At 40.6% G+C, this 14,945-nt stretch overlaps 2 protein-coding genes and 1 long non-coding RNA gene across 3 annotated transcripts in view; 2 read left to right on the plus strand and 1 right to left on the minus strand.

The window, feature by feature from the left end:
• Positions 1–64: 64 nt before the first annotated feature.
• Positions 65–10,485, plus strand: LOC310775995 (uncharacterized protein; the record flags this gene model as incomplete). Its single annotated transcript, XM_083636128.1, has 14 exons — positions 65–224; positions 1,412–1,516; positions 2,047–2,181; positions 2,816–3,051; positions 3,258–3,367; positions 3,763–3,887; positions 4,163–4,360; positions 4,449–4,535; positions 4,902–5,000; positions 5,577–5,731; positions 6,075–6,203; positions 6,323–6,463; positions 9,279–9,393; positions 10,268–10,485. 14 exons carry the CDS (start codon positions 65–67, stop codon positions 10,483–10,485), a joined length of 2,013 nt encoding a protein of 670 aa, XP_083492254.1.
• Positions 10,486–11,979: 1,494 nt separating this feature from the next.
• Positions 11,980–13,041, minus strand: LOC310781028. The gene is made up of 3 exons (XR_014552945.1): positions 12,906–13,041; positions 12,291–12,415; positions 11,980–12,118 (listed from the first exon to the last, which is right to left on the minus strand). It is a non-coding gene; the product is annotated as an uncharacterized lncRNA (long non-coding RNA).
• A 1,222-nt stretch (positions 13,042–14,263) lies between these two features.
• The window catches only part of wwc1 (WW and C2 domain containing 1), a 307,962-nt gene continuing 307,280 nt past the window's right edge, over positions 14,264–14,945 (plus strand). Inside the window, exon 1 of the mRNA XM_083636240.1 lies at positions 14,264–14,915. Coding sequence (XP_083492366.1) covers positions 14,797–14,915 — 119 coding nt within the window. The 5' untranslated portion in view covers positions 14,264–14,796. The remainder of the gene's footprint in view (positions 14,916–14,945) is intronic.

Here is a 14,945-nt window from a genome sequence, read left to right on the forward strand (position 1 = left end):
CCTCATGTCACGGCAGTATTGTGGACAGAGGTAGAGAATTGAACGAGAACACACACTACACAAGATGGCTGAGAGCGGTAAATCAATGGCAGAGCTCCTCAGAGAGGCAGCACAACTTTTAGAAGCCATGCCTGCGACTCCTCAACCCGACAGACAGCCCGTCATTGCTGGTGAAGCTCAAGCTGATGCTTCTCCACGCTTATCAATGATGAATCCAACTCAAGGTAAGTGTACTAGCTAGAGCTAATGGCGGCCAGTCTGTTTTGCTAGCTAGCTAACATTAAATAGCCTAGCCTAGTCGGACACGACAAGTAGCTAGCTATAATCAGGCCTAGGCTAGCTAACATTAGTGGGCTGGATAGCTAACTAACGCTACAGTGTTGCTAACTTAGCACATTTGTCGATTTCCAAAATGCGCCTAGCGCCAAATCTGGGTCCATTTTCTGACCAGGGTGTATGTAAATGTGTTGAATTGAACGGATTTTGCCTTTAGGCGCCAATAGCGCCTTAGCTTGGAAAAGAGTTGGCAACACTGGCGACCTAGCCCCATAACATGACGCTGCTACTGTACTCTGATAATATTCTCGTACAGCAGTCATTGTCACACAGCGTTCGAATCCTCAATAGGTGGAAAATGCTGTTAAAAAAGCTCTCCTACCCCTACCCGACCTCCGATTGAAGATCTGAAGATATGATAGTCCGCCTAGTGAAGCTAGTAATTTAGCCGGCGCTGTTAAAATGATACTGCTTGCGTGAAACAACCGTTTAGAAGCAGTCTTTGCACAGCCTGTGCCGTATTGAGGACAGGAGAAGCTTCCTAGTGCCCACAGGAACCGTGGGAATTTGAGTATTTCATGACATGTTTTGCTTCCCAGGTGAGCTGGATTTGCGTTGATCACTGACAGCCATCTCCATGTGACTGCATGTGTTGTTTGCTCGCTGCGTGCAAGCGGTGCACCATGATGGTGAGATCAAACACACCCTGCGGTAAATTCAGCGCAGGCTGTACAAAGACTGCTTCTAAACGGTTGTTTCACGCAAGCAGTATCATTTTAACAGCGCCGGATAAATTACTGGCTTCACTAGGCGGACTATCATATCTTCGGATCTGCAATCGGAGGTCGGATACAGGTAGGAGAGCTTTTTTTACAGCGTTTTCCACCTATTGAGGATTTGAACGCTGTGTGACTATGACTGCTGTACGAGAATATTATCGGAGTACAGTAGCAGAGTACAATAGCAGCGTCACGTTATGGGGCTACTGGCGACCTAGCTACATAATGTAAACGGACTGGCTTGCAAGCAGGCGCACGTCACTTAAATCCAGCCAAAGGTGACAGCATAGCCAATGAAAACAATCAAATGTGTAATTTCTAATGCTTTACTTATTTTGCTTTTTTTTATGCTGAAGCAGAGGTGGCGAGACTGTTTGCCCCATACAGGCGTGGGCGTGGAGCAACGCCACGGCGTCCAACTCCAGTTACTCAACGGTCTGCAACAACACGTCTGACCCAAGGTTATTAGAGTTTTTATTTTTTATTTCATTTTGACTTTTTGTCTTGAATTTAAGTTTTGTAAAGGGCTTTTCCCCTGTATGAGTCCTCATGTGTATTTTTAAATGACTCATTTGACTCCAGCCTTTGCCACGTACTGTACAAGTAAAGGGCTTTTCCCCTGTATGAGTTCTCATGTGTTTTTAGATGAGCCAATTTAGTACAGCCTTTGCCACAAACTGTACAAGATCTGCTATTTTCACTATTTTTGGTCAAGGTTTTTGACAACAGGGCTTAAAACTGACAGCTAAAAATATTGGAAGATACGATTTCATATCGACTCAAAATATTAAGCTTATGTATGAAATCTTGACAAAGACTAAAACGAACAACATTTTCTATGATATTAGTTTGTTTTAGTTAGTTTTGTACAGCGTCATTTTTGTTTTTATTTCAGTTAACTAAAATGTTTTTTCAATTCTACTTTTCGTTATTTCTTTAGATTTAGTTAACTGTATTAATAAACCTGGTCTGTCCTCCCTCCAACCACCAGCTGTGAAGAGACCAGCCAGATATACCCATCCCTTCCTGTGCCTGAGTGATCACTTGTGTGACACTGTCCCACCAAAATTTGAGAAGTTAGACCTGACAGCTGCTGGACTTGGTGAGAAGAGGATATGTTTTGAAGGTAAGATTGTACTTGGTATACTAGACTAAAACAATGGTTCTCACCCTCCAACCCCCCCCCTCCCCCCTTTTTTTTGTGGCTCTGGGCCACTAGCATATTTCAAACAATACTCAAGGACCACCCCACCACACAACAATATAGTATATAAGAAGGCATACCACAGTCACTTCTATTTTATTAGAAATGTTATATTAATATTTAGTTATGCTTGGTTGTGTGCTGGTGTCACACACCAACAATAGCAGATCTACAAGCTCACAATGCGGTGCGCATGGATATCAGCTATTTTTTGGCGCGACACAGCGCACAACTAAGTATATCAAGCCCTTAACACAAATTATTTAATTTCAAGCTTTTTCCCACACTACGACTGTTGGTTAAACAGTTTTCTTAAATTTAATGAACTTGTGAAATATCGCTTAATTATTTTTTATACATTTAACACAGGTCAAAAATAAAATAAACTTGTAAAACATTTTCTCATGGACCACCTGTAATTATGCCACAGACCATTGGTTTAGAAACAGTGCTCTAAAAGGTGTTTCTTGTTTGTCCGTTAAAACAAACATTGAATTGTTAAGTTTAACATATTGTGAGTTTAGTCTGTGTTTTTGTTTGTTGGTTTGTTTTTAAGGAGCTGCTAATGATCCGGAGTACTTCAGGATGGAAGTAGAAGCTGCCTTTCCGCCACTGAGAGACAAAGGGGGGTTTGAATTGCTTCGAATTGGCGGCACTACACGCAGTCGAGATCTGTGTTTAATCCCGTGCCCAGAAGAGGGATACACAGTGCAACATCTGCGAAATCCACAGACGGGTATTGGACAGGCAACGATATACATACGTCCATTGCAGAGGAGTATTGAATTGGAAGTAAGTGTCAATGAGGGCGTCTGCTAAATGCTTTAATTGTAATTAATAATATAGGGTTTTATTGATATGTTACCAAATATTTGACATTTCTTTGTAATTGAGCTTGATAAATACTTAATCAATGCCATCATGTGCTGTATATCTATAGTATCTGTTGTGCCAATTAAAAGTCTTTATTATGTGAAATGTTTCCCCCCGTAATGTAGACCCCTGCCCATACCTCTTCCCAACAAGCTGGGCCTCTCACGCGATGCCTGGGGTGTGACCAGAATTTCCCTTTTAATCAGATGAAGAGTCACCTGACAAAATGCACAAGGTAGATATTGCCCTTTTCTCTGCTATTTCTAAATTGATTTTTTTTTTGTTAAACACTGTCCCAGAATACACTTTTTGTGGCATGGCTCCAGCAGTCTATTAGATGGTCAGCTTGTGTGTCCGCAGCTAAGCTTGCAAACTGCTGGACTGACCAAATTTCTCGTGCACACTGCCAGTACTCCCACGTTTTATACTTTAAATATTTAACTTTGTAATGGAAGTCAATGGGGCTCTAACCTTGCCCAAATTTGGTGTAACTGTGATAACTGACAAAACAGGCTGGCCACATTAAGTTAGAGATCCACTTTTGAGCCATGCCATTCCAAAGTTGGTCCAGAGATGTTTCACGTTAGTTTGGGACATACATTAAATAAATCTGTTGACACACATTTACAGGTCGCCCAGTGTTGCAGCAGACTCTGCCAACGACCACAGTTCATCAGACGAACTAGATGTCATTTTCGTCGTACCCTCAGTGTTCTCAGCCTCAGCTTCTCCAGCCAGGCCAGAAGAACCCTCCAGTGACGTTTCAACTTTGTCAGCCTCAATTACATCTTCAGCCTCAACTTCAACCTCAACTACATCATCAGCCAGGGCAGAGGAACCCTCCACTATCGCCAATGACCTTAATGTGGTACCCTCAATGTCATCAGCCTCAGTTTCTTCAGCTTCCTCTCCAACCACAGGTATATAGTATAAGTTCGGAAAGACTATTGTTTACAATGTTGAGTTTTAGAAAAATTGTAACGTTTTGTCTTAATTTGCTGTCATCAATCATCATGCATCTTTACTTTAGGGTGGAAGGTTGAACCCGATGTCCCTAAAGCTGCGTGGCTCTATAAGACAGAGTTATGTTCACGCTATGAAAACGAAAAGGGACTACATCTAAGAATGGACTTGAGGGACGATGTTGAGCAGCAAGATCAAGCACTTTTGTCCTTCTACAAGGTTCCTAAGAACAATTGGGCACGCCCTCTGACTTGTAGACTGGAAGGTACAGTATGACTCAAGTGTAAATGTTTCGAGAAATTCTGACTTTTTCTATTAAAGAAAGTTGCCTGAGAGTTTTCTTTTCCCTATAGGAGATCGTGCATTTGGCGAAGGAGTGACCAGGTTCTTCTTCTCGAAGATAATTTCCCTGTTACAGGATGGCATTCACCTGAATCTTGGTGTGTTGACAATGAATAACTGTTTATTTATGAAAATCTGTGTCCCACACATCACTCATATCTAGCATAGGGGCATTAGGGCTGTCAGGATAATTTTATTTTAGCTGACGATTTTCACACAAATAGTTGTGATAATGATTTAATTGTGTTTTTATCTACTTTAAAAAATAGCGGAAATAGCAGATCTGCTAGCTCACAATTGCTAGCCTTGCATTGTGACACGTTGGCTTGTAGATCTGCAATTTTCGTTGGCGATTTGGGGGGGAAAAGCGGACCAAGTAGAGCGCAGACCCCCGTCAACTACTGTAGTATTACTTTACTGTGTATAGAGGGTTTAAGTGGTTAATGCTATTGTATTCTGTGCAGGCAACATTGCTGTTACGAGGCTTTTTGATGGCGAGCCAGATCATTTGGTACCATCTATCTCTGAGACCCTGATTGAGTGTGACATGTTCTTTGTGGCCGGTAGGTTGATGTATTATTGAAAGGTCTATGCTCAAGTTTCAATGGCTACTTTCAACTAAAAGTTAAGATCAGTGTTTTTTTTTGTTATTGTCAACATAGCCTGTGAAGACCAAAAGCTACAATTTATTTCTCCTACTTTACTTAACAAATATAGTCCAACTAGCAAACACCATAATCCAAAAGTCCTATAACTAAAACTCTACAACTGAAAAAAGAAAGGTTAAAACAAGAACAGCTGTACTTTTGCTTTTGTCAGCATAATTCATCATTTCAATAAACAGGCATTGTACCATTTGCTGGACTCCAGTGAGTGTTCAGGGACTAGGATGTTCCATTACTATTGATGAATCGATAGACTAAAGTTTTGGATACCTCCAGCGGGGGACAAACCGGTGACCTCATTTTCAGACGGGCTCTCTACCCACTAAGCTACGGTAGAAGAAATGCATTGTGGTTTTTTTTGTTGTTGTAGGCTATTGTTTATAATAAAAGAGAACACTGGTCTTATTCTTTAATGGCAAGCAACTTTTGTTACCTTTTTGAATGATTAAAATGGTACATTTTGTTTTCATTTAGCGAGGATGATGGGCCATTCATTCCTGCATGGTGGACCCTGTGTGTCTGGCCTCAGTCCTGCAATTATTCATGTTCTCTTTGGGGGATCAGAAGAGACTGCAACGATACAAATTGAGGACTGCCCTGACCTGGACATCCGCAGCACCATCCAATTGGTATGGCGATTGATGTTTGTGTTCTGCCATTTTGAAAAATGTGTCTTAAAAGTGCAATATAGTTTTTTAGGAGTAAAATTTAAACCTTAGAAAAGTATTCTATGGTGCAGACAATGGTACACACAGCCCAACAAGCCACCACCTGCTGCCACTGACAACACTCCGCTCTCGTTTCCTCTTCCACATCACTTGACATTTTGTGGCTCTAGTGTGAAGCGGCAATTTGAGCAACATTTTACCTACAACTAAAAAAGGTGTTTAAAAATTCTTGCTGGCGACGACAATGAACTAAATGTTATTTTTGTGAATGTTAAATTTTGTTTTACTTTCTATTGTCTGACAGCTGGAGGGCGATGCAGAGTTGACTGAGGAGGAGACCATGCGTGTCAGCCAACTAATACAGGCCGCGGATCTGCCTCCTCTCACCCAACGCACTAGAAGATGGACATATGACCGTCTTCTCCTCTATGCTGTGAGTGCTGATTCACACTAACTCATTTGAAGTGTGAATAAAAGATGCATAATCGTTTTTATTGTATTATGTCATGATTTCATCTCTTTTTGGTTGGTTTACATTTATTTGTGATGTAGGTTATTAGGCGAACTAGCCGTCAAGTAAGACAGCTGAGGAAGGGTTTGAAGGAGACCATGCTGTGGCCACTTCTTACCGAAAGAAGAGAATGTGTTCCGTTGTTCTTCCCAAGGGACTCTGAAGCTGCACCCAGTTCTCAGGTAACAATGGCATTCACACTTAAAAGAGGCACTTATTTTTTAGGTTGTAGCAGACTTTGCTGGAGTAAAGATGCTGGTATCATATTGACTACAGAGCTTGAGGGGAGTTAAAGACCCACTCCGCCCAAAAAATATATGTATTTTGTTTGGATAATGTGTTTTTTAAGCTTACTCATGAAAACCCTTGTGGTTTTTTGCACTATACTGTGGATATCTCTAAAGCAGGGATACTCAACTTGCTTTGCCCAGGGGCCACTTTTGCAAAATGACAGGAGACCAGGGGCCGGTCTATAAACAAACATGAATCATATACATTTTTCTGTACATGTAGCTCATTGTAGGTTTTTGGGGTGCCAGCTGGAATTTAGCCTGACAATTTTAAATGTTTAAGATTTTTACACTCTGCCATGAACCCACATGGCATAAATCTGAATCACCAAGCAGAATGCAAAAACAATATCCAGTGTATTGGAGGTACAAAGTTAGAAATTCCATTTCTTCGCCTCTTCAATTCAGTTCAGTTACAGTATCAAATCTGTTCAGAGTAAACCCTCTTCCCAAACAAATCAATAAAGGATCTCTCAAAAAGAAAATTAATCAAACAGGTCGACTTTGTGCACACAGGGTAATTAGTTGGGTTACGTTAAGTTAGTTACAGTAAGTACCGGTACATAAGTGCCTGGGTGGCAAGCAGACTGCGATATTTGTCAATTTAGCTGGAGTTAGAAAATGGTCAGGGGGCCACCCTGCACCCTATCGGGGGCTGCATCTGGCCCCTGGGCCTCAAGTTGAGTATCACTGCTCTAAAGTTTACCATTGATATAGAGATTTACAGCCAAAATCTAGTTTTCACACCAGCACTCACAGAAAACTGGTTTGATGCAGGGCACTTGATGTCATGCACCCAATGCTAAATGAGGGCAAAGATGGAGCCAAGTTTGAGGTACTATGAAATTTTGGGCGAGAAAAATACTTTACATGAACATTTATTGAATAGAGATGATTTTTCGGAGGATTTAAACCACACCATGGGACATGTGGAATGGGTCTTTAAGATACTGGTATCATAAACTGGAGACCTTGAGGAATCATGCTAGCTTGCAGAGAGGAGAAACGGTTAGAGGGGAAACGGTTGACACAACATGCTAAGCTGCATCTCAAAATAATCTTCAGGTTTTCAGATCATGTGTAATATTTTTGTGACATCTACTGTTGACCTTGTATCTCCCCCTCATGATCCCCCATCAACCACCAAAAATACACCAACATGGGTCTATGATCATAGAGCAGGGGTTCCCAAACTTTTCCATTCCAAGGCCCCCCAAATAGTATTAGCCTTTGGCTGTGGCCCCCCTATTGCAAGAAGAAGGAAACCCATTGACAATACTATTAAATGTAAAATATCACATCCATATAACCTCAGAATATATTTCCTTACTTTTATTAATGTAATAACGCAATAATTACATTTGTATCAAATCTTTTCTTATTTCTTCATACAGTATTTTTTCATATTCATTGTTTCTGTTTTCCGTTATAAACATTGTTCCAGACTATTACCCACACCAGGGGGAAATGACAATGATTGTGATGACGACTGACAGGCAATTAGACAGATGGGCATGGCAAATGTGATTTTTATGTGGAAGCAGGTGATTTGAATATATTTCTTAATACTACACTAAATTTAATTATACATTTTAATTAACTCATTGAGTGCCAAGGACGTCGATCGACGTCAAAGTAAATAGTGACGTAGAGTGCCAAGGACGTCGATCGACGTCAAATGCATTTTTTGACGGTGGGACGTGGATCAAAGCTTCAGGCATCTCCTGTACAAATATGGGAGCTATTGAAGGTGTATAATCTATTTTACGGACTCATTAGGTGGCGACAGTGCTCTCCAGATTAGAGACAGGTCCGGAAAACAGCAGGAAAAAGCCGTGATCAAAGAGAAACCGATGCATGCTGCAGCCAGAGCCATATAGATTGCTCTGTCGGGAGCTGACGTTGGCTGCGGACAGCAGTCAATCTGCGCTCACAACTGAGCCCCTTTGTCTCTGTCTGTCTGTCTGTATAGTTTCTCCACACGATTAGCAGCCAGAAAAGCAGCACCCGACGCCAAACCATTCTCAGCAGTCCGGTTTGGCTCTTCCGTGAATCGACAGAACACCGGCGCACAAAAAACGGAGCACTCCGAAAATAGAGTGGGTGCGTGTTAGGCTGTGTGAAGTGTGGGGAGGAGTTTGCAGCTGAGGGGGGGGAGAGGGGGGTGGGGCACGCAGGGCATCACACAACTACACCACGTCACTACATCAGAAAATATTATCTTCAGTCAGTGAATGTGCTTGAAATGCTTCATTTCACAAAAGGCGGAATATCTCAGCTAATAATTTGAAATGCCTGTATTTGCTCAAAACAACCTATCTTCTCCGGCTCATAACTAAAGAACGGAAAATTGTATCAATAAACTTTTTTTTGCTGATGATACAATAGAGCCAGCTCGTTCTTTGTGCGTGTTCGGTGTTTACATATTAATATCACACAATATTCTGTGGGCCTCGAGAAATCACTGAAAACGCTCTGAAAACTCTGGCACTGGGGAGCGTCCGTTCTCCAAAAGTGGCTGGCACTCAATGAGTTAAGAAAATATTCTTTATTTATTATTTTATGGTATTAACAAATATAACAATAATTTCCTTCCCCATAAATATGTTTTTTAAGCATTTCCATTAATTTGCTGAGGTCCCCCTAGTGCCTCCTGGAGGCCCCCACTTTGGGAACCACTGTCATAGAGGTTTTAAATCTTTTGCAGGCAATCATCGAAAGGATTGTGTGGCCCATCCTGGATGGTGACAACGACGATGATGAGTGTACTCTCGAAGATAAGTGCAGAGTGGCAGCATACCTTCGGCTTTTCATTGAAAATGGTAATCAGTGCAACATTTACTGGAAGCTGTGAATCTGAATGTTACATTATAGTGAAAATGGGTGAAGGCATTTGTAAAGTGGTTAACAAAGTTGTCATCTTCAGGCATTCCTACATTTTTAAAGGGATAGTTGGGATTTTATGACTATTACTCATGGATAATGCTTAAACGCAATGACACTGGTAGGGGTTTGGGTTGTGTAGTTACCTTGTCATGGTGTAACTAGTCTAATTGGCGAGATATCTTGGTCCATTGATTAGATATTGTAAAAAATAGTATCCTCATTGACTTACATTGTACTGTGAAACAGCTGTCAAAGTCACTCTTTTAGCACATAAATGAACGCAAACAAAGCTGACTGCCAATATATAAGATCACAAAACCCAGTATGGCATTTGTTTTGAAAAAAAATGTCAGCTTCCTGCTGATTTTACTATTTGAAGATCTGGATCCACGGATCCAGTCTGGATCTTCTTCCTAATAGAAATAGCTAAATCAACATGAAGTTGTATTTTTTTTTAATACAAACAAATTCTGTACCAGGTTTTGTGATGTTACATATTGGCAGAATCAGCTTTCTTCGTTTGTGCTAAAAAAGTGACTGAGCTTGTGGAAGCTAAAAACCGAATCTAAGAAAAACCCTCAAGCTATGTAAGTCAAGTATTTTTGGGAATATCAATGGAGCAAGATATCTCACCAACTGGACTGTTACATCATGACATCAGTGCCACAGTAAATAATTATTACACAGGAATCTTGTAATTGACACATGGCAACACACTCACACCACTACCCCCACCCAATACAGAGATGGGTACATGGATCAAAATGTATTGTATTCATTCTTCATATTCCCTTTTTTTCTTCATTATAGCATCCTCGAAACAACTGAAAACACTCCTGAAGTTCTGGACAGGATGGGAACTTGTGCCCAGAGAACTGACTGTGGAAGTGGTACACTCTGCTCTCCCGAGGTCCTCCACCTGCTTCGAAACACTCCGTCTTCCAGCACACTACCAAGACTATGACTTATTTGTGACTGACATTCAGGCCTGCATTGACACTAGTGACAGTGGATTTGGTATTTCCTAGGTCAGTGGTTCCCAAACTGGGGTATGCGTCCCCCTAGGGGTACGTGGAGGTACTGCAGGGGGTACTTAAGAGAAAGGGGACATTTGAAAATATAAGAATAAATCCTGAAAATAAACGAAACATTAAAATAAATCTGCTCAGGAGGAACTAATTGCAACTATTTTAATCAATTTCTTAATTTGTAATGTTATATTCTTAAAAAGGTGGGTTATTCATTGCATCATATGCTATCGTTTTTTTTCTAAGAAAAATGTTGGAGTCGGCTAAAGGGGGTACTTGGATTCGGAAATCAGGGAAAGGGGTTATTGAAGCCAACAAAGTTTGAGAACCACTGCACTAGGCTTATTTTGTAGTTTGTTTTCCAGGCTTTTTGAAACTTGAGCATAGACCTTTAACTAGTCCATCATCAACCTACCGGCCACAAAGAACATGTCACACTCAACCTGTATCTGAGAGGTAGATGGTTCCAAATGATCTGGCTCTCCATCGAAAAGTTTAACATCTTTGTTGCCTGCACATAATACAATAGCATTAACCAACTAAAACAAGGTCAGGTGAACATCTATTAATGAGGTGGCGAGACCTGTTAAGGCAGAAAGTTCTTCCACCCTCTGAAGGCATTTTTACACTATCACAAACATCAGTTGCCGATGCTTGATTATTCTCAACATCGTCTCCTAAGTATTGAGAGCTGAAACAAGTGTTCATGACCTTGTTTGACCTAGGCTAGGGCTTCATGCCCCAGAAGTACTTATTATATTTACTTTAACAGGTTGAGTGTGACATGTTGTTTGTGGCCGGTAGGTTGAAGGTCTATGCTCAAGCTTCAAATGGCCTGGAAAACAAACTACAAAATCATGCCCCAGAACAGTATTTTTATACTAGTACTTTTATTTATTTTTACTTTAAGCACTTTACAAACAAAAACATTACATTTGAAAATGTCTTGTTGTTTTGTTGTTGGTTCTGACTTGAAGCACCTGTTAAAACTTTATATTGTTAAAAAAATATATTGTCAAAACTTATTAAATGAGTTTTAAAACTGTTATTAAATGAGTTTACATTTTTTTAACCTAGGTGGTAGGTAACTTCCAAACTCAACTGTACCAGTACAACATCACAAGCTCGAGTGTGTTCAGCAGTCATTTTGATGTAAATGTTCAGTTTAATTTAACCTGCTTGAGTGCCAGATATGAATGACAACTACAGGGGAAGTCCTAGAAATGCACTGGATGTACATGTGCTTTATGTTGGCAGAGAGGAGAAGACGGGAGGACAAAATACCATGTGCCATTTTTTATGTTTGGGTTAATCAGTGTGTGAGTGTGCCATAGTAACATTTATGCACAGTTCCCATTTCAGCACATTGTTTTCAATGTCATTCCTTCATTTACAAAGGGTTCCAATGTCAAAATGGGACAATGTGTAACAAAGGGGACTTGGTATGTGGATGAGAGGGAAAGTCACCCCCCCCCCCTGCAAAAAACATCTCTTGCACACATTGCTACTGTGCCATTGTTTGAGCTGCTCCATGTCAGTTGTTGCATGCAGCAGGGCTGAGACCATGGCGATGAAGACAAGTCATGCAGATACTGGGGACTGCTGGGCCATTTCTGCTTGGTGAAGTCCACACCTGAAGGAAAATGAACACATGTACACACAATCCCAGTTAAACACAGTACTGACATAATCATATCAGGATATAATGGTAACTGGTTATTGTGAAATTATTCTAGAGTAGACAAAGGCCATAGATGAGAGGTGATGGGAGGATTAAGAGGTTAGGGAAGTGACAGCTGACCTACAGTATCTGTGCAGCCTAGGTCCAGTCCATCTTCTCCCTGGCTGTGTGATTGAGGTCTGACAGCAACATCCTCCATGGCTGTGGTCACAATTGATGAAATGCTGACTCCATCATTGTGTCATTAAGCTGTAAACAAGAGGGAGAGAAATGTGTCAGTCATTTTGAACTGAAAAGTTACATGAATCAAGACAACCAACACAATTGAAAATACAGGCAGAGCCAGGCAGGGTCTTTGTAGCTAAATAAGCTGCCACACACTTCTAGTGGCTATGTGATTATTGAGAATTATCGTTTCTATGAGCAACATAGCCTACTTTGTTATTGTGTTTTTAAGACTATGCTGCATATTCTGCCTTCAACGTTATGACAATACAATAACTGTAGCTAGTAATAATGTTCACTTAAAACTGTGATGCCGGTACTAGCACCCATGTCCTGCAGACCAAGATCGCTTTATGACACTTGTATTATGTTCTCTCTTGACAAGATCCTTGTAGATTTGTGTTGTGTTGTCTCATCATAGCTTGGTCAATGCCGTTTACAATCTTTACAAGGCTAACCTTAAGTAGCTGGCTATACTGTCTCAGTAACGTTAAAAATAGCAACTTAACATTACCTGTTGATGTCAGCTGACTCCCGCTGACGATCCTTCCAACATTGCATCCCTAAACTCATTCAAGTCTACTTTTACTTAATTAATAATCGATAAGACTTTATCACCCACTAAAAACTCTTGTGACGATTCACTGGCATTTAAACATGGCGGAGTGGGCCTTGGGCAGACAGATCAGGAGACAGACCAAAGTAACAGAGTCCAAGAGCAGAGGATTACCCAATCAGCGAATAGGTCCCGCCTTATGGTCCCGCCCCGTTCGTGTTGATTGACAGATGGCGATGTATTGGTCCAAAAATTAAATACGCAATTAAATAAATAAAAAACGCCATGAAATAAATAAAAAACACAATGAAATAAATAAAAACGGCAATTAAATAAATAAATCTATTTATTTATTTAATTGCCGTTTTTATTTATTTCATTGTGTTTTTCATTTATTTCATGGCGTTTTTATTTATTTCATTGGCGTTTTTATTTATTTAATTATTTATTTATGATTTAATTTTTGGACCAATGTACTTGAAAAGTCATCATGAAATAGATAAAAGTGGTCATGAAAAGTCATCAAGAAATCAATAAAAGAGGCAATGAAAAGTCGCAATGAAATAAATAAAAATGCAATGAAATACAAAACCCAATTAAATAAATAAATGCATTTATTTATTTAATTGTGTTTTTATTTATTTAATTGGGATTTCTATTTATTTCATCGTGTTTTTATTTATTTAATTAGGTTTTTATTTATTTCATTGTGTTTTTGATTTATTTCATTGCATGTTATATTTATATCATTGAGTTATTTATTTATATCATTGTGGTATTTCATATATAATTGTTGGGCCCATACGCTTCCATACTAAACTCGATAGGGTTAGGGTTACTTTGGAAATCGTAACCGGAAGTCCTAACTTGCCCTTTGTTATTAGATATCTTATTTTGAAAATTCTCACCGGAAATCAAAGTTTTGATTCTGTCTAGCTTGGCAATAGTCGACCCCGGCCGAAGTGTTTGGGACTTTACCGCCGCTTCCCTCCTGCCGTGCTGAAACCGGATCATTTCACCAGATAACGGACACATTCCGCACGGATTGACGGGGTTTTACCGGCGGCGGAACATATCAACAGCTAACCAACGTTACTCTTTCATCCCAGCACACTGTCTGCTAACCCGCTGCGGCGCTGCTGGACAGGCGGCTAGCATCGGTTACTGCTGCCAAACATGGTGGCCTGTAGGCAACGAGAAGAAACCAGCACAGTTTGGGGATTATTTTAAAGGGTTTTTAGAAACCTTTTGGACGCCGTGTCGGGGAACAGTTACTCATCCATGCTTCCCTTCAGTTGTGTTGGAGGACTGTCTGCCTGGAGCTGACTGTCTGCGTCTCTGTTGACGCCAAACGGAAAACACGCAGCAAACAGCCTGCAGCAATCGTGTCTTGTGGACCGTAGATAACTCAAGTTGCTTGAAAAGTTGTTACCAGCCAACACAAAAGTTTCCCATCCATTTTGAAAAAGGTGCAAAGCATGTGCAGTTTTGTGCACATAATTGCAAAAAAGAAGTGAGATAGTTGCACACATTTCTTTTATTATTTTATTATGGACGACTCGCTGCTCGATTTGGAATGAATTGGTGTGCAAGTGCAACCTGCTGAAAATATTTTCTACTCAGACAGAAGAACCTTGTTTTGTCAGTTTTCCCTTTGACATTTGAACCCGTTCTGAATCTGTGGATTATTATGGATTTTGTGGACTATTATGGCTTAATCCAGACCGTTTTGGGAATAATTTACCGATGATGATGACGGAGAAAAGCGACGGTTTGTCAGGCTCGACGGGATTTTGAGGCAGCAGAGAGAGCAGCAGAGAGGGATTCATTACATGGAGACTCGCCTGACATGCCGAGGAAGGAGTTGCCACTACCCGAAGGTTGGGAGGAAGCCAGAGACTTTGATGGCAAAGTCTATTACATTGACCACATTAACCAGGCCACCAGCTGGATTGACCCCAGAGACAGGTAGATTCTCTCTCTCTCTCTCTCTCTCTC

This window comes from Poromitra crassiceps, assembly GCF_964638095.1.
Source record: "Poromitra crassiceps genome assembly, chromosome: 1".
NCBI lineage: Eukaryota > Metazoa > Chordata > Actinopteri > Beryciformes > Melamphaidae > Poromitra > Poromitra crassiceps.